Source organism: Aquarana catesbeiana, linkage group LG04 (assembly GCF_042186555.1).
Source record: "Aquarana catesbeiana isolate 2022-GZ linkage group LG04, ASM4218655v1, whole genome shotgun sequence".
Lineage (NCBI taxonomy): Eukaryota > Metazoa > Chordata > Amphibia > Anura > Ranidae > Aquarana > Aquarana catesbeiana.
In genome coordinates, this window is record NC_133327.1 from 685,474,276 (window position 1) to 685,494,398 (window position 20,123).

At 43.0% G+C, this 20,123-nt stretch overlaps 1 protein-coding gene across 1 annotated transcript in view; it reads right to left on the minus strand.

Annotated features, from left to right (window-relative positions):
- GLP1R (glucagon like peptide 1 receptor) overlaps positions 1-20,123 on the minus strand; it is a 234,669-nt gene that overhangs the window by 114,633 nt on the left and 99,913 nt on the right. The window contains exon 4 of the mRNA XM_073628986.1: positions 1,229-1,350. Coding sequence (XP_073485087.1) covers positions 1,229-1,350 — 122 coding nt within the window. The remainder of the gene's footprint in view (positions 1-1,228; positions 1,351-20,123) is intronic.

Below are 20,123 nucleotides of genomic sequence, written 5' to 3' on the forward strand. Positions count from 1 at the left end.
ATTTCAAATTTCTGAATTTCCGAATTTCCAAATTTCCGGATTTTCGAATATTCAAATTTACAAATTTTAGAATATTATCATTTACGAATTTACAAATATTCAGAAAAATTCTTTAAATTGGTTTTCCTTAATTCTGATATTTCAGAATTAAATGATTTGTCGAAATACGTTAAAAAAACAAAAAAAAAAAAACTATTTGAAACAAATTGCACATGTCTACTGTATACATAAGATGAAAACAAACATGGTTTCCTAGTATCCAGATATCCAATGGTGGCTATTTGAGGGTAGGTTGAGGTCTAGCGCAACATCTTGCTCAACATGTTTTGCGTGTTATACGCTTCTTCAGGAACTTAGGGGTTAGATTACTATAATCTATAATAAAGTAAATATAACATCATTAAGCATCTCAAAATAGGCCTCATGCACACTGGACATTATAATAACGTTATAAAAATGCCAGCAGCTTTGCAGTGAGTTTTTAAGCATTTTTTTTTAGTTTTTCAGCGTTTTCAGCGTTCACGTGATCAGTGACGCAACGCGTCGGGAGGAGCCGGGTGTCGTCACTTCCGGTCGCGGCCGAGACTGGAAGTTCCTTTGTTTGTAAAGCTGAACAGTGTTATTTTTAACTGTAAGTTACTACGTTGTTGAAATAAATTATATTTGAATACTACACCATGGAGACCTCTCTTTGTTGCATGTAAACTGCATATGATGGGAAGGAAGAAGCTGCAAAGGAATTTACATCACCGGTGTAAGCTGTTTGTCATCTATCTAGCTGGGTGCCCATGGAAAAAAGGATGCATTACTGTGGAACCTGGAGCCACGTATATACAGAAACTTGACTAGACCTTTAGAGGTCTCTGTCCAAGGTGAGGGGCTGGGGCAAGGGAAGGAATAGTGCCCCATCGTTGGGGTCGGTGGGAAGAATACTGCCTTGTCATTTGTGTCAGTGGAAGGAATAGTTCCCCTATTGTTTGATTCAGTAGGAGGACTAGTGCCCCATCATTGGTGTCAGTGGGAGGAATAGTTCCCTATCATTTGTGTCAGTGGGAGGAATAGTGCCCCATCACTGATGTAAGTGGAACAATTTACGTCCCACTATACTTCCGGTACAGATCTTGTATTTGATAGATGATATGAATATAATGATACATAGAAGATTTTAGCATTGTACCATGCTTAGTACAGATGAGAACTTCACATTACACTAATGGTATGCAGTTACCTTCAGAGACCGGTCTTCACATTCTGACAGGTTCCTCCAGGGGACGGTAGAGTTCTCCTTGGATTCTCTGACCAGCCAGGTGCCCTCCAGGGTACAATACCGGAACACCTTGCCCTGTATCACTGCCGAGAGACAAGCAGACAAACCTTCATCACAAGAATTCTTCAGATATCATGTTACCATTGGTGACGGCAGCTGGAGCTAACATGGGGGGGGGTCCCCATAGTGGAGACCACCCAGCTCCGCGTGCCGCGTTATTTAAGCGGTGACAATTTGTTTGTGGTATATTTTGTCCCAGTCAGTGCAAACACTAACAAAGTCTACTCCTAAAAGACAGCCGAAATGAGCCTAAAAATCCAGATGTAACATCTAAAAACAATGTATCACTCTGTAAAATACTATCCTTATCCTGAACCCAATTTCAGTTTTGGTGTGATATCCCCCCCCTCCCCTCCCCCAAGGGTTAAATACTTCTAAAGGGATGCAGACCCTGCCGCTTTCCTCATCAGAACACTGACAGTGCACCGGGTGATTATAATGAAACCCTCAGACCCTCCCATTTAGAAATCGGTCTGCACAGGACATCGTGAGGCTATTTCTTCAGAGCGACAAAAGGTAGGAATCTGCTACAAAGTTTGTTAAAATCCCCGCAATGTACAGAGCAAAACTTTAACATTCGTGTTTAAAAAAATGTAATGAGAGCGCCAGGTCTTTTGTCAGTTATTTGTGGTTAAGCCATCCCCCGAAACAAGCTTCCTGCTTCTGTGAAGACATGTCCTTATCTGTAGGCTAACATCTATTTCTCGCTTACAAGAAACTTTATCTTGTGGTTTGTGGTTTAAGACAGAGCCTAATGCCCCGTACACACGATCGGACATTGATCGGACATTCCGACAACAAAATCCATGGATTTTTTCCGACGGATGTTGGCTCAAACTTGTCTTGCATACACACGGTCACACAAAGTTGTCGGAAAATCCGATCGTTCTGAACGCGGTGACGTAAAACACGTACGTCGGGACTATGAACGGGGCAGTAGCCAATAGCTTTCATCTCTTTATTTATTCTGAGCATGCGTGGCACTTTGTGCGTTGGATTTGTGTACACACAATCAGAATTTCCGACAACGGATTTTGTTGTCGGAAAATTTTATAGCCTGCTCTCAAACTTTGTGTGTCGGAAAATCCAATGGAAAATGTGTGATGGAGCCCACACACGGTCGGAATTTCCGACAACGAGGTCCGATCGCACATTTTCTGTCGGAAAATCCGACCGTGTGTACGGGGCATTAGAGTCCAAAATCTTTTCATATCGGTTTATGACAAGAAAAGCATAAACATTCTATACATTTTTCAGGGCTATAAAAAGATACAGAAATGGCTGTAAAAAATAAATAAATAAAACGTATATTGGTTAATTCATAATGTAGTTCCGCAATTCATAAATACAAGTATATAAATAAATATATAAATAAAAAACACAACTAAATTTGTTGTAATTGAAAAAAATAAATCCATTGTGTGCTAGAAGTAGAGTAGGAAAATTATAGTTTGGCTCAGAGATAAGTCAGAGTCATGGAATGTGGGTCAGGGTTCAGCGAAGTTCAGGGCTGGATGACTCCTCCTGGCAGCTCTCTGGTGCCTTCCTCTGGTCTAGAAGGTTGGAGAACCTTCTAGAATTAGTGGGTGGAGGTTAGGAGGAGCTGCCTTGAATATTTATGGAGCCTCAGCCAATCCTCCGAGGCAGACTGGCAGTGGGGCTGAGACCATGCCACAAATAGACACGGGCCATGCCAGCAGGGGGCAGTCGGATGGGAGATGGAGATGCAGTGCTGAAGAGGCTGTTGGTGGCCCATCTGGGGGTTCCCCAAGTCTGGGAGGGTGTGTCCTGCCTTGGGCCGGATCTGGGGTGCTGGAAGGATTCTGCCATAACACATGGGAGGAGGCTTTCCTGGAGGCACAGAGGGAGTAAGAGCAACACTGTAGGGGATTAACCACTTCAATACTGGACATTTTCACCCCCTTCCTGCCCAGGCCAATTTTCAGTTTTCAGCGCTGTCGCACTTTGAATGACAATTGCGCAGTCATGCAACTTTGCACCTAAATTACATTTTTATAATTTTTTCCCCACAAATAGAGCTTTCTTTTGGTGGTATTTGATCATCTCTGCGTTTTTTATTTTTTGCGCTATAAACAAAAGAAGAGCGACAAGTTTGAAGAAAAAAAACACAATATTTTTTACTTTTTGCTATAATAAATATCCCCATTTTTTTTTTCATTTTCCTCAGTTTAGGCCGATATGTATTCTTCCACATATTTTTGATAAAAAAAAAAAATCGCAACAAGCGTATATTGATTGGTTTGCACAAAAGTTATAGTGTGTACAATATTGGGGATAGTTTTATGGCATTTTTATTTATTTATTTTTACTAGTAATGGTGGCGATCTGCGATTTTTATTTATGGCGGACACATCGGACACTTTTGACACCATTTTGGGACCATTGTCAATTATACAGCGATCAGTGCTATAAAAATGCATTGATTACTGTATAAATGTCACTGGCAGGGAAGGGGTTAACACTAGGGGGGCGATCAAGGGGTTAACTGTGTTACCTACGGAGTGATTCTAACTGTAGGGGGAGGGGACTCACAAGGGGAGGAGACAGATCGGTGTTCCTCTGTACACGGAACACATGTTCAGTGCTCTCTCACATGACAGGACGTGGATCTGTGTCCATCCACGTCCTGGCTCTGTTACCGGGCAATCGCGGGTGCCCGATGGACATCGCGGCCACCGGGCACGCGCATCGGCTCCCGAGTGACGCAGCGGGCGCCTGTGCGCCCCCCCCAGATGGCCGGGAAGCCCAGGACGTCGTATGACGCCCACCCAGGATGGGAGGTCCCTCCTGCGGACGTCATATGACTATGGGCGGTACTGAAGTGGTCAACAAGGGGGGGGGGGGATTGCTACATGCAGCCGGTCTCCCTGAAGACCACGGAGTTGTAAAGGCAAAAGATTTTTTATCCTAATACATTCAATGCATCAAGATAAAAAACCTTCTGTGTGTAGCAACCCCCCCAGCACCCCCGAACACTTACCCCGAGCTCCTTATCTGTCCAGCGATGACCATGATTCCCTCGGCCATCCGGGACTCTCCTCCTGATTGGTTGGGGGGGCCATTGGCTGTCAATCAAAGTCAGTTAGCCAATCAGGGCAAGGGGGCAGGGCCGAACTGCAGCTGCGTGTCTGAATGGACACACGGGGCTGCAGCTTGTCTCGGGTGCCCCCATAGCAAGCTGCTGGTCTATGGGGGGGCACTCGCCAGGAGGGAGGGGCCAGAAACACCGAAGAGGGACCCGAGAAGAGGAGGATCCGGGCTGCTCTGTGCTAAACCAAATGCATAGAGGAGGTAAGTATAACATGTTTCTTTTTTTTTTTTTAAAGCGAGACTTTACCATCACTTTAAGTCTACAAGAAGAGAAGTACAAGCTGTTTCACTAAATTTTTGCTACACAACAAGGGGCTACGAGTTCCTGCCTGTAGCTATAGCTAAATCTGACTGAGAGCCTATCAGGTTATTCTGCAGTGATTCAGATGGAGCAAGCAAGTGTGTGCAGCAGGGGCAGCCCATCCATAAGGAGCACCCGGGCGCCGCCCCCTCTCTCAAGCCCACCCCCTTTATATGCAGTGGATAGATACATGCATAGCATGCCCCCTATTCATGCGTCCGGCCCCTTTCAGGGTACCTGGATTACAGCGGCAGGGGGGGGGGGTTTGACCACCTGATTAGAGCCATAGGCTCTAATAGCATAGCTGCCAACTGTCCCTGATTTCGAGGGACTGTCCCTGATTTGGAGCAATGTCCCTCTGTCCCTCTTTCCTCCTCATTTGCCCCTCATTTTGATCTGATCCATATAATTGTATATAAAATGCACTTTTTATCTTTCAAAAAGTGTTTCCCAGTGCTGAACCTTTCATCCATTTTCTAAATTGCTGCATTTGTACATTTTAAAAGCCAATATAAAGGAATAGAAGTGGTAAAAAAAAGTCCTTGTGGATTTAACCTTTTTGTTAATTCTCCTTTAAGGGGGTGTGGCAGGGGGGCGTGTCCTATGCCTACATGCGTTTGTTAGTAGGTGTCCCTCCTTCCCATCTCAAAATGTTGGGAGGTATGTCTAATAGGCTTCAAAATAGCGTGGGCTCGGGTCGCAGAGGATGCGTCCCCGAGGCCCACCCATCTGCAACACAGATCCTCTTCCCGGCCAATCGGGAAGCAGGTATGAAACCCGTTTCCCGATTGGCCAAAACATCAGGCGATCCTATTGGACGCCTAGCGCCGGGAGGTGCAGAGAGGAGACGCACGGCGGAGAGGACTCCAGAGGAGGACACCAGAGCCCGCCACGCTGGAAGATGGCCACAGCAGCTCTGATCACCACCCACTTCCACGGTAAGGACAGTGGGTGGTGGAGGGGGGTTGTTAGTGCCGCGCCACGAGGGGGGAGGGGGGGTAGTAGCTGGCAGTTGTGCTAGTGCCGCTCCACCAGCAGCTAGCTTGTTTGTCCCCCCCCCCCCCAAAAAAAAACCTTACCAGCCGCCACTGGTGAGCAGGAGGAAAGTAGAGGAGACTGTATATAGACTGTATATAGGAAGACGTCCCTGAAGTTTTGCCGAGAGTTTTGCAGAAGTCGAGTGGGCATCCCATAACTTCCTATACCTATCCAAGTTATTACCCTTCAATAAAGAAGAAAAACAAAGCTACGGACTGTTCTCTGGGTGCTTGTGAAAATGTGGTGTGCCTGGCTGTGCAGGTGTGGGGGGTCCGAGTTCATCAGCGGCCCCTACAGGGGTGCACTACACTTATATATAACGGATTATAAAGAAAAATGAGACCCAAAGATTATATAATGGAAGAAGATTTTTTTTTTTTCCAGTTACATAGAATGGACACAATAGTTGTATTTGCATATAAAGCACCAGGAGTGGATAAAAATCCATGAAGAATTGAAACCCAATTAAATTCGTGTTCAATTACAGAATACGGCTATTAAAGTATAATTAGCAACCAAACGGTTTTATAACACATTGAAATGTAACTAATAAAATGAAAATCTGAAATAATAAACGGTAATAAATGATGAAGCTCTGACTGTGTAATATGAACCGCTATCCGCGCTTCATCCTTTATTACCAGTTATTTCTTTCATTATTCAGTAGTCCGTATTTTCACTTGAAAGATTCGATTTCTATGTGTTATAAAGTCGTTTGGTTACTAATTATATTTTAATGGTTGTATTATGTAATTTAACCTTAATTTGATCAAGTGTCTATTTTTTTATTATTTCAATGTCACCTACATCCGATGTTTTACTGTTACTGTTACATCCTTTTTATTTTTTTATTTTTTAGCTGTGCTTTTATCAGGTAATAATCTATTTGGGTCTCTATTTGACGATTGATTAAAGTTGAATCGTTTTTTATATGAATTTTCTGATTACAATCAATTTTTTTTTTTTTTTACTCACCATTTATATTTAGCCAGTAGGGTCCATGAGAATTACTATCTAGAGCAGGGGGGTCACCAAAATTTCTAAAAAAGGGCTGGTGTATTGCCCCTCAGATTTTAGGAGGGCCGGACTGTGGCCAGTGGGAGTAAACATCGCCACGTTTGGTATAACGGGGAGGAATAGTGCCCCATCATTGGTGTCAGTGGGAGGAATAGTGCCCCTTCACTGATGTCAGTGGGAGGAATAGTGCCCCTTCACTGATGTCAGTGGGAGGAATAGTGCCCCATTATTGGTATCCTAAAAAGGAATAATGCCCCAGCATTGGTGTCAGTGGGAGGAATAGTTCCCCATCATTGGTGTCATAGAGAGGAATAATGCCCCATTATTGGTATCATAGGGAGGAATAGTACCCCATCTTTGGTGTCATAGAGAGGAATACTGCCCCATCATTGGTATCATAGGGGGAAATAGTACCCCATTGTTGGTATCATAGGGAGGAATAATGCTCCATCATTGGTGTCACAGGGAGAAATAGTACCTCATTGTTGGTGTCATAGGGAGGAATAATGCCCCATCATTGGTGTCATAGAGAAGAATAATGCCCCATCATTGGTGTCATAGAGAAGAATAATGCCCCATCATTGGTGTCATAGAGAAGAATAATGCCCCATCATTGGTGTCACAGGGAGAAATAGTACCTCATTGTTGGTGTCATAGGGAGGAATAATGCCCCATCATTGGTGTCATAGAGAAGAATAATGCCCCATCATTGGTGTCATAGAGAAGAATAATGCCCCATCATTGGTGTCATAGAGAAGAATAATGCTCTATTGTAGGTGTCATAGAGAGGAATAATGCCCCATCATTGGTATCATAGGGAAGAATAGTGCCCCATCATTGGTATCATAAAAAGGAATAATGCCCCATCATTAGTGTTATAGGGAGGAATAGTGCCCCATCATTGGTATCATAAAAAGGAATAATACCCCATCATTGGTATGATAGAGAAGAATAATGCCCCATCATTGGTATCATAAAAATGAATAATGCCCCATCATTAGTGTTATAGGGAGGAATAGTGCCCCATCATTGGTATCATAAAAAGGAATAATACCCCATCATTGGTATGATAGAGAAGAATAATGCCCCATCATTGGTATCATAGGGAGGAATAGTGCCCCATCATTGATATCATAGGGAGGAATAATGCCCCATCATTGGTATCATAAAAAGGAATAATGCCCCATCATTGGTATCATAAAAAGGAATAATGCCCCATCATTGGTGTTATAGGGAGGAATAGTGCCCCATCATTGGTGTTATAGGGAGGAATAGTGCCCCATCATTGGTGTCAGTGGGAGGAATAGTGCCCTATCAATGGCATCATAAGGGTTAATAATGCCCCATCATTGGTATCAGTGGGAGAAATGGCACTCAACTGTTGGCATCAGATGGCAGAATAACATCTCATATCAGTGGGAGAAATAGTGCCCCAAGGGCCACAGCTCAACCTTTCTTCATCATCTCTATCCATCTGTGTCTAATCTCCGCTGGTGTTATTGGTAAAGTCAAGGTACCCTGACCCACATTTGGTGGGCCTTCCCCTCCTGTACATACGAAGGTTCTGGACCCCCATCTTGGAGATGTACACCAAAATCACTGATGTGACCGAACCAAACTCCCCCCAGACATCTCCTCTCTCCGCTACTCGCAAACATATACAAAAAATACATATTACGGCATTTTTTTAACAGCAGACCGGGGCAGTTATCCTGAGCCATGGGAAATTGACGCAGGCTCCAACTCCTCTGGAATGGGTTTCTGAGATGGACCATATTAACCACTTCAATACCGGGCATTTTTACCCCCTTCCCGCCCAGGTCGATTTTCAGCTTTCAGCGTTGTCACACTTTGAATTGTGCGGTCATACTACACTGTACCCAAATGACATTTGTATCATTTCTTTCTCCACACAAAGAGAACTTTCTTCTGGTGGTATTTATTCTCCAATGGGTTTTTTATCTTTTGCTAAATAAACGAAAAAAGATGGAAAATGTGGGAAAAAAAATGGTTTTTCTCCATTTGTTATAAAATTTTGCAAAAAAAAAAAATCTTTCTTCATAAATTTAGGTCAAAATGTATTCTGCTCCATTTCTTTGGTGAAAATACCCCAAATCAGTGTATATTATTCAGTCTGTAGGAAAGTTATAGAGTCCACAAACTATAGATCTGAAGATTGATCAGTCCTGATGACCTGATAATTACTCAGTCATGTAACACTGTACCCAATTTACAATTTTTTCTTTTCTTTTAGAGACAGATAGAGCTTTATTTTAATGTATTTAATCACCACTGGGGTTTTTTTTGCCATATAAACAAAAAAATACCAACATTTAACCTCTTGATATCCGCGCTTTAGCCGAATGACAGCTACAGCGCGGACCTGAATTTCCGGGAGGCCGTCACATGACGGCCTCCCCTGTGCACGCGCCCTGCGTCACTGAGCCCGAGTCACTGAGACTCGGGTGATCACTGATCCGAGTAAGGGGCCGATCCCGGCCCCTTACCATGTGATCAGCTGTCAGCAAATGGCAGCTGATCACATGATCAAAACAAAAGCTCTGTGATCGTTTTATTTTTTTCACCGGCTCATCTGCAAGGGGCATCGGTTCCCGAAGAGGAAGAAGCAATTATGCCTCATCGGTGCCACCTGCCATTGCCACTTGACGGTGACACAGTGCCCACAGTGCCCACCAGTTCCACCTATCAATGCCCACAAATGCCACCTGTCAATACCCACCAGTGGTGCCAATCAGTGCCACCTAGTAGTGCTGCCTATCAGTGTAACCGATCAGTGCCCATCACTGCCACCTATCGGTGCCCATCAGTGCCGCCTCATCAGCGTCAATGAATCAATGAAGGAGAAAAATTACCTGTTTTAAAATTTTATAACAAAATATAAAAAAAAAAAAACAATTTAAAAAAAAAAAATTCGGTCTTTTTACATTTTTTTAACAAAAAATAAAAACCGCAAAGGTGATCAAATACCACCAAAAGAAAGCTCTATTTGTGGGGAAAAAATGATAAAAAATTCATATGTGTACAGTATAGTATGACCGCGTAATTGTCATTCAAAGTGCGTCAGCGCTGAAAGCTGAAAATTGGTCTGGATAGGAGGGGGGTTTAAGTGCCCAGTAAGCAAGTGGTTAAAAAAAAAAAAAATTATGTTTCTGTTATATAATTAAATAATCTTTCTTCATGAATTTAGGCCAAAATGTATTCTGCTACATTTTTTTTTTTTAAGTAAAGATAACCCAAATCAGTGTATATTATTATATTATAGAGTCCACACACTATGGGATATATATCTGAAAATTGATGTACTGACGGCCGATCTCACTTCTTGAGGTCCTAAAATGTCAGGATAGTACTAATAACCCCCCAAATGACCCCTTTTTGGAAAATAGACAGCCCAAGGTATTTAGTAAGAGGCATGGCGAGTTTTTTGAAGTTGTAATTTTGCGTCACAATTATTTGGAAAATGAAAAAATTATATATATATATACACATACTGTCACCAGTGCAGTACAGCATTATCGTATAACTAGTGTGGCAGTGATCATGGACACTGACTGGTGAAAAAAAAAAAAAAAGTATATATATATATATATATATATATACATATATATATATATATATACACATATATACATATATATATATACACACATATATATATATATATATATATATATATATATATATTACGATTTTTTTTTTTTCTAACACACTTTGATCAGAGCAATACAGTGTTACCATAGTAACACTGTACTACCGTGGAGAAGTGATCCGGATTTTTTGATTCTTTTTACACATTATGATTGCTTATAGCAGTGAATTTCATTAATATAAGCAAGCATTTTACCAAATGAGATTGATTCATTCAAAGAGAAGTATGGGAATCTGGGTTTTTATAGAATCATCCTTACTTAGCTGGATGTAGCATTTGAGTTTTTTCGTAAGTTTTCATGCGTTTTTTGGGCACTTAGGTGTCTTTTCTGCTCAAAAGCTCCTCTCAAAAACGTGAGTTTGGTGCTGGTGGTGGTGGTGGGGGGGTTGCCTGTAAAAGCATATGCCTGTAAACTCCTAAAAAAACCATAGGGGTTCATACACACTACACACTCAAAAAAAAGCTGCTTTTACATGCATCTGAGCTTTTATTTCAGCTTGAAGAAGCTCGTACTTTCTGGGCTCTTTTGCACATAATTATTGAGCTTCTTTGAGCTCCTTTGAGCTTTTTTGAGCATAAGCATTTTTTTTTCACAACCCCCCCCCAGCTATTTTTTTTGTGTGTTCAAGCTTCTGTGAGCTTTTTGAATGCTCTTGGGCACTTAGGCATCTTTTCTGCTGCAAAGCTCCTTTCAAAAATGTGAGTTTGGTGCCATTTTTTTTTCTGCCTGTAAGAGCATATGCCTGAAAATGCCTGAAAAAGCCACATTGTGCATGGACACATTGGCTAACATGGAGGGGAGTGTCCATGGCAAAAAATAAAAAAAGGGGGCTCAAAAAATCTCAAAAGCCTGTAGGAGCCGCTTCTTTGAGCTCCTTTGAGATGCAGTGTGCCCTTATTGTAAATAAAAAATATATAGTTTCTTTTTAAATGTGTCTAATTTAGGATGATACTAAAATGATGTCTCTGGTACAAAGTTTTTTTTTTTTCTAATTTGCGCAGTTATGCGACACCAAAAAAAAAAAAAATTAAAATTCTTCCACCCGGATCCAGCCTCACTTTCCTATGCTGATCACAGAAATGATAACCACGATCGCATGCAAATAAGAATTTTTTAATACAATCGATCCCTACAGTACCGTTGAAGCCTTGTGGTATTTAAACTTTAAACCTGTCATTAGAGAAGGGAACTGAAATAAATAGCTTTGTGCCGGGAATGTAGATTTAAAAAGCTGCCTCGGTGTCTTGATGTCTACTTCAGGCCGGTGGAGACAATATTAATTAGTGAAGGAATTCTGGCGGTGGCCATGGAGGTTAAATATTGTCCTGAGATCAGCAGGTTGAAGCAGCCAAGTGAGGGATTGGGATAACATGACTATTGATTATCCTTCAGCCTCATTCTTTCATTTGTCTCTCACTGCAGAACTTTACTCTAAAGCCTCGTACACACGATCGGATTTTCCGATGGGAAATGTGTGATGCCAGGCTGTTGGCGGAAAATCCGTCCGCGTGTACTGTGCAATGCATCACAAAGGCCGAGAAATCATCAACAGTCCCATCCCAAATGATAAGCACATCATCGATATACCTGCCATAAAAAATGAGATGTTTAGCATAAGGATTATTATTCCAAATCGAGGAGTCCTCCCAAAAACACATTGTTAAATTCGCATAGCAGGGTGCGTAACTTGCACCCATGGCTGTGCCTCTAGTCTGAAGATAGAACTTGTTGTGAAAGGAGAAATAGTTGTGTTTGAGGCAGAATTTAGTCCCCTCAAGTATGAACTGGGCCTTATGGGAATTGTACCGTAAGTCTCTGGACAAGAAATAATTGAGAGCCTCCAGACCCACCTCATGGGGAATGGAGGTGTAAAGGGAGCACACATCCAAAGATGCCCAAAGGTATTGTCCCTCCCATGAGTAGTTCTGGAGGATATCAATCACATGTCCAGAGTCCCGTATGTAGGAAGGAAGGTTTTGAACGATAGGCTGTAAGAACCAATCTATATATTGGGAGAGTCCACTGGTAAAGCTATTGGTACCAGCCACTATGGGTCTACCAGGTGGATTCTGAAGCGATTTATGCACCTTTGGGACATGGTAAAAGTATGGGGTGCTGCAAGAAGTGGGAGTTAAAAACTGCCTTTCTTTATCGCTAAGAACACCATCCCTGGTAGCTCCAAGGACCATATTAAGGAGATCCAAACATAACTCTGGGAGCAGATCCTTGGGCAAGACTTGGTAGGTATTTATGCAAGTATGACCTTGGTGGATGGGTGCGTCATTGCCATCATCCCATATATATATATATATATATATATATATATATATATATAGATAAATGTAATACCTCTTGGGGGATTTTTTGGGACATATTATTAGGGCAGCCACTGGGGGATTCAGTAGGATGGGCTCCTGTTTACCATCCCTCTACCATGGGCATCATCTCATACCCCGGTGGGCAGCTTTATTTATTAATACAGCATACTAGTATGGGCATAGCCCGCCTCTAAGGTGGCAGCTGGCTCCCACAGCATGATCCTGTGTTTACATTTCCACGTATATCGATACGGAGGTATGTAATTGTATGCGCGCCATCACGTCGCGCATGCGCGGGCCCTAGAGCGGAGTCGGTTGCCTAGGCAGCAGCCGGCATCCTCACGCCGAATGCTCCTGACAGGAGCAGCCACAGACAAGCCGCACCATTGGCCAGCGTGGCGTTCTGTCTCCGCCCCCAAGCCGGCCCACTCCACCATATATAGGACGCCAGAGACGGCAAATGGCGCCATTCTTCTTGAGGCATTTCATCCATGCACATCAGGGCTATTTGTTGCTTTGAGCTCCACGGACCCCTCCCATTCCTGGCTTAGCGACCCGCAACCCACTTTGAAGTAAGTGTTTTTTACTCTACATTTATAAGGAATGGATCCCCCCAGAACTGGGGGTTTTTACATTTCTTGGGCTGTACCGGGCTTTCAGGGGGGACTTCTCCTTATGTGGTACTCACTGTGGGGTTAGCCCACAGTTATTTTAAACATATCACTCATTTCCCTTATTTGCCCCATTATAGACAGCCATCAAGCTTCTGAGGCTGAGGACGCCGAACTTTGGGATTATTGGTTATATATCCAGCCGTCTTGTAGAGTATTGGGACAGTCCAGGCTCTTTGGTGTGGGGTGCCTCTGGTCCCCGGCATGCAATGCGCTCAACCCGGGATGCCTTGGGGGAACGTAAGTCACTCGAGAACCTAACCTATGCAGGAGATATGTATGGTGAACATGTGTATAATGTGTAACAGTATGATTTTCTGATTGATTTTTTAGATTGTGATGTATTTTCCCTGAAGAAGACTCGTATCTGCTAAGATATAAACGTTGAAACGTGTTGGAAATTTTATCGCTCTGCACCAGGGTGGCCATCTAGGGTGACCACGTTGGGTAGTGTGATACATCACGTTCTCTTTTTTACACAATTTTCCACATGCATACTCTATATTGTTACCGTACTGGATGTACACCTAGAATCATTTGCATGTTTTGAATCTCATTCATGGTTTATGTTTATCAATTTATATGTGTTTTTTTGTCTATAAATTTATATCTTTTAATGATGAACGATATTTAATAAAAATGATTTATTTTAAATAAATTTCAAATTCATTGCCTTAAAAATCCCCCAAGAGGTATTACATTTATCTATATATATATATATGGGATGATGGCAATGACGCACCCATCCACCAAGGTCATACTTGCATAAATTTATAATTAGGGTGGACAATACACCCATACCTCAAAAATGACCAAGGTGGCTGGATGTGGACTCCCCAATTAATAGGCACTTCATAAGTTATTATTTTGTAAAATAGGAATTCACTTTTTTCACTCCCTACATATTCCCAAAGGGAGATCAGTGCACCTATGGTCAAGAGAGCCAGTTTGCTCTCTGATTATATCTACATTTTAATCTCCTAAACCATTGTCCGAATACACATAGGGGCTACAATGGGGGACCTTCAGGGAGGAGAATGTGAGGAGTTTATGGCAAACATCCAGAAGAGTTATGAAGGGAAGGAACAGGTTACCTCGGATCTATCTTCACTTTTCTCGAGCCTAACAAAAATTCTAGAGAAGAAATCAGCCTTACATTGGCACATTGAGTCTCTGGGGAGATACATCAGAGAAGGAATAAACCCGATTGGTCTCCGAATACAAATATTTCCAATTCTAGAAAATATTTCCAAAGAACTTAAGAAGAATTGGGAGAGTAAACTCAATGATTGCTCTACGAACCTCATGCTATTGCTCCAGAATGAATACAAACAGCAACTGGACGGTATGAATACGGAAATTAAAACATTATATGATCGACTCACTCCTCTGAAGACGCATGAGGAATATGCGACTTATGAGAAAAAACTCAAGGAGCACTTGGAGACCTTCGGTAAAGCCATCCTCATTGAAAAAGAAAAAAGTACTGGAGAGACAAAAATGCCTTCAGAGAGGGCAGAGCTTATAAATGGAATACAGCTAATACCAGAAAAAACAGGAAAAGAAGAACTCCATATCAAGAAAATGTCAATAAGCCCAATGACTACTCGTCGGATACACCATCTAATTCCTCCTCATCAGCATCCTCACACACTGGCCATTTCAGAGGCAAAAGAAAGGGACCTCTGGGAAGACAACAGGAGACAGAGGGAGAAGTCAAACAAACCACGAAGAAACGCACTACGGAACACGAGACAATGGAACCACAACAAGGCAACAGATCTAATACGCATAAAGGTACAATTCAGGGCAATACACAAGGCCTTTTCCCCAACTTAGGAAAAGGAAATCGGAAAGACCTAGGGGCTATCCCTAAAACTCAACAAACACAACTTGATAGTTTTTTTAGACAAGAACATCACACCATCGCCCAGTCCAATGCCTCCTACACAACTAATGATGATACCAACGGATCTTCCAACCCAAAAGAACTAAACGTGATATATCTCTCCTCACATCAACTAACCAATGAGGAGCGAAAAGTGCTATCGCTAGGCCTCTCCTTCTGCCCCAACCAAAGTATGGACAGCTTTGAAACAACAAAGGATATTCATCTCTTTGCCCGGAAATTGCTGCTGAAAAGCCTATATGTAAAACAAAAAGTCATCCAACCGGAAGTAGCACCGAATTTAAAAACAGAGGATTTTAAGGCTCTCAGAGACCTGAATCTCCTACTACAAGAGAACAACTTCACAGAAAATTTCTGGGAAGAAGAGCTAGGAGGTGGGGAGAGTGATGAAAAATCAGAAGAAGAAGCTGCTAAATCGAATATAAAAACCGATAAAAAATTAAAAAAGAAATCGCATAAATTTCCACCGCTAAACCTCAATCCAGCGATAGCGCTTTTCGTCAAACAGACGACTAGAGAGATTGAAAAAATAGATAGACAAACAATCAAAAACAACCTCAGTCCAGAACTGCGACATGCACTCAATACCCTGAAGAATGACACCAACATCACAATCAAAGCATCGGACAAAGGTGGAAATATTGTCCTTATGGACAACGAGAATTATGAAAAAATGTGCCTTAAGGTTCTCAACAACACCAAATGCTACAAAAAAAATCTCCCCAGCAATAGTGGAGAGATTCAACCAGGAATTTCTATGTCTGGTGGATGAATCATTCAAGGAAGGGGCCATCAACAAAGAGATGTGGGAGTTCATACGAACACAGCACCCTCGGTTACCTACATTCTATGCCCTGCCTAAGGTGCATAAAAAACTGGTTGACCCGCCAGGTAGGCCAATCATCTCTGGCAACGGGTCAATCACGGAAGGCATTAGTCAGGTTATAGACTACCATCTTAGACCCCACGTCATGGATCTACCGTCGTACGCCAAAGACACGATCCATCTACTACAGATAATTGATAATTTGACCATCCCGACTCTGCCCTCCTGGTCACCATCGATGTGGAATGCCTCTATAACAGCATTCCACATGATGCAGGAGTAGCAGCTGTTGAAAGGGTGCTGAGACAAAGAGCAACCACTGATTGGAAGTTCAATGCCTTCATACTCCAAATGTTGGAATTCATCTTGAAACACAATGTTTTCCTGTTCAAGGGCTCCCACTACCTCCAGGTACAGGGGGTGGCTATGGGGACATGCTGTGCTCCCTCATATGCCAACCTGTACCTGGGGGAGTGGGAGAAGGACTTCTTGCTGGGAGAGGGATCATCTGTGTACTCTGACCACATCTGTATGTGTCAGAGGTACATAGACGATATCTTTATCATCTGGGATGGCCCTGAAGATAAACTCAAGGAATGCTTAGGCTCCATGAATCATAACAGCTTTAATCTTTTCTTTACCATGACCTATGACTCCAAGGAGGTTAACTTCTTGGATATCACTATCTCCAAAGATCAAACTGGAGGACTTCTGAGCAATCTATATAGAAAGGAGACAGCGGGGAATACCCTGTTACATGCAGATAGTTTTCATCCAGAGCCATTGAAGAAATCCATTCCTTACAGCCAATTTCTAAGACTCAAGAGAAATTGCAGCACATACGAGAATTTCCAGCAGGAATCCAACCAATTGACTGCCAGATTGATGGAGAGAGGATACACAAAAACAGCTCTCAAAAAAGCATTTAATCGTGTAAAAAACATTGATAGACGAAACTTAATCTTCAAAAAGAAAAACTCGATGAAAGAAGACATTCCAACTAGAATCATCATGAAATTCTCCAATGAATATAAACAAATAAGAAAAATCATCTCCAAACACTGGTCAATCCTTACTGAGGATCCCATTCTAGGTGGCCTGGTTACTCCCAGACCCCAAATTACCTATAAAAAACCTGGTTCTATAGGAAATATGCTCACACAGAGCGAGTATAAAGGAAGTGTAAGAACAGATCCTTGTAGAACCTGGGGCACATATCCATGCGGATCATGCACACAGTGTGGAGTGATAGGCAGGAGAACCATGATTACATTACCCAATGGGGAGAAATTTCAATTACGGCACTTTGCGAATTGTAAAACGCGGGGAGTCGTTTATCTAATGCAATGTCAATGTGGGGCCTTTTACGTGGGGAAAACCCAACAGGAACTCACCAAGAGAGTTGAGAAGCATGTCCACAGTATGAGCATTGGCAATCTCTATCTGCCACTGGGCAGGCACGTAGCGAAGCAGGACGGCTATAGGATGCCCAGGGTTAACTTCACAGTCGTGGATAGACTACATATACCTACCAGGGGGGGTGACTGGAACAAGGCCCTGCTCCAGCGCTGGATCAGACGCCTTAGGGCCACCACCCCCCCCCCGGCCTTAACGAAACAGAGTTTTAGGCCTTTCCTGGAGGGCTTCAGATCGGGTAAAACCGACTAGGGGCGTCCCCTCCACTCCACTTCATCTACATTTCAGATCATGTACTCTTCTTCCCTCCCTCTCCCCCCTCCCCTTTTACCCCCCCCTTTTTACATCCTTGCCCCCCAGTCGCTATTCGGACATGGGTTGGAGATCTAGCCTCCTGGGGGGTTTTTCTAATTCCAACTAATATACTTTTATAATTTCAATTTCATGTAACCTACAATTTTGTTGCTATTATAACTAAGTTGGAGTTTATATTCTCCAAAAAACCCCATTAATTGGAATTATTTTTCAAAAGTATTATACACATTTGTTTGTTGTTTCTATTTAATGTTTTCTTTTCTTTATCATGCTCCCAGCAGTAGCACTGCATAGGTTTGGTGGGTCATCTCGTTTCTGGTGTTGCCCCCATGGGCATTTCCTGGGGGGGGGTAGGTCATGTGGGGGTCCAGGGCTCCCCTGTAGCCCCGGAGATATGTTTTGGAAGGTCCCTTACCTACCCGACACAGGGGGGGCCCCGCGGTTTCAGCTAACATTGGGGCCCTCTTGTTCGCCCTGCCTGGCTTACATGCCAGGAGGGAACTTCTGTGTTGGTGGTTATCAGTCCTCTTCCTTTTCCCCCCCACCCTTTTTCGCCCCTGGCGGATCCTAGGGGGGATTTATATGGTTTATTGAATCCTCTGTAAGGCTCTGATTCATTCACTATTACTTTCACTTTTTTTTAGGGAAGCCACTGGGGGATTCAGTAGGATGGGCTCCTGTTTACCATCCCTCTACCACGGGCATCATCTCATACCCCGGTGGGCAGCTTTATTTATTTATACAGCATACTAGTATGGGCATAGTCCGCCTCTAAGATGGCAGCTGGCTCCCACAGCATGACCCTGTGTTTACATTTCCACGTATATCGCTACGGAGGTATGTAATTGTATGCGCTCCATCACGTCGCGCATGCGCGGGCCCTAGAGCGGAGTCGGTTGCCTAGGCAGCAGCCGGCGTCCTCACGCCGAATGCTCCTGACAGGAGCAGCCACAGACAAGCCGCGCCATTGGCCAGCGCGGCGTTCTGTCTCCGCCCACAAGCCAGCCCACACCACCATATATAGGACGCCAGAGACGGCAAATGGCGCCATTCTTCTTGAGGCATTTCATCCATGCACATCAGGGCTATTTGTTGCTTTGAGCTCCACGGACCCCTCCCGTTCCTGGCTTAGCGACCCGCAACCCACTTTGAAGTAAGTGTTTTTTACTCTACATTTATAAGGAATGGATCCCCCCAGAACTGGGGGTTTTTACATTTCTTGGGCTGTACCGGGCTTTCAGGGGGGACTTCTCCTTATGTGGTACTCACTGTGGGATTAGCCCACAGGTATTTTAAACATATCACTCATTTCCCTTATTTGCCCCATTATAGACAGCCATCAAGCTTCTGAGGCTGAGGACGCCGAACTTTGGGATTATTGGTTATATATCCAGCCGTCTTGTAGAGTATTGGGACAGTCCAGGCTCTTTGGTGTGGGGTGCCTCTGGTCCCCGGCATGCAATGCGCTCAACCCGGGATGCCTTGGGGGAACGTAAGTCACTCGAGAACCTAACCTATGCAGGAGATATGTATGGTGAACATGTGTATAATGTGTAACAGTATGATTTTCTGATTGATTTTTTAGATTGTGATGTATTTTCCTTGAAGAAGACTCGTATCTGCTAAGATATAAACGTTGAAACGCATTGGAAATTTTATCGCTCTGCACCAGGGTGGCCATCTAGGGTGACCACGTTGGGTAGTGTGATACATCACGTTCTCTTTTTTACACAATTTTCCACATGCATACTCTATATTGTTACCGTACTGGATGTACACCTAGAATCATTTGTATGTTTTGAATCTCATTCATGGTTTATGTTTATCAATTTATATGTGTTTTTTTGTCTATAAATTTATATCTTTTAATGATGAACGATATTTAATAAAAATGATTTATTTTAAATAAATTTCAAATTCATTGCCTTAAAAATCCCCCAAGAGGTATTACATTTATCTAGACTTGGTAGGTATTCCCATCAGATAGTAGCCTAAGGGACTCACTAAGGCAGGGGTGCTCAACCTGTGGCTCTCCAGCTGTTGCAAAACTACAAGTCCCATCATGCCTCTGTCTGTGGGAGTAGTGCTTGTACCTATCAACCTTGCAATGCCTCATGGGACTTGTAGTTCGGCAACAGCTGGAGGGCCACAGGTTGACCACCCATGCACTAAGGTATTCAGTCTGATCCTGAATGACTATACT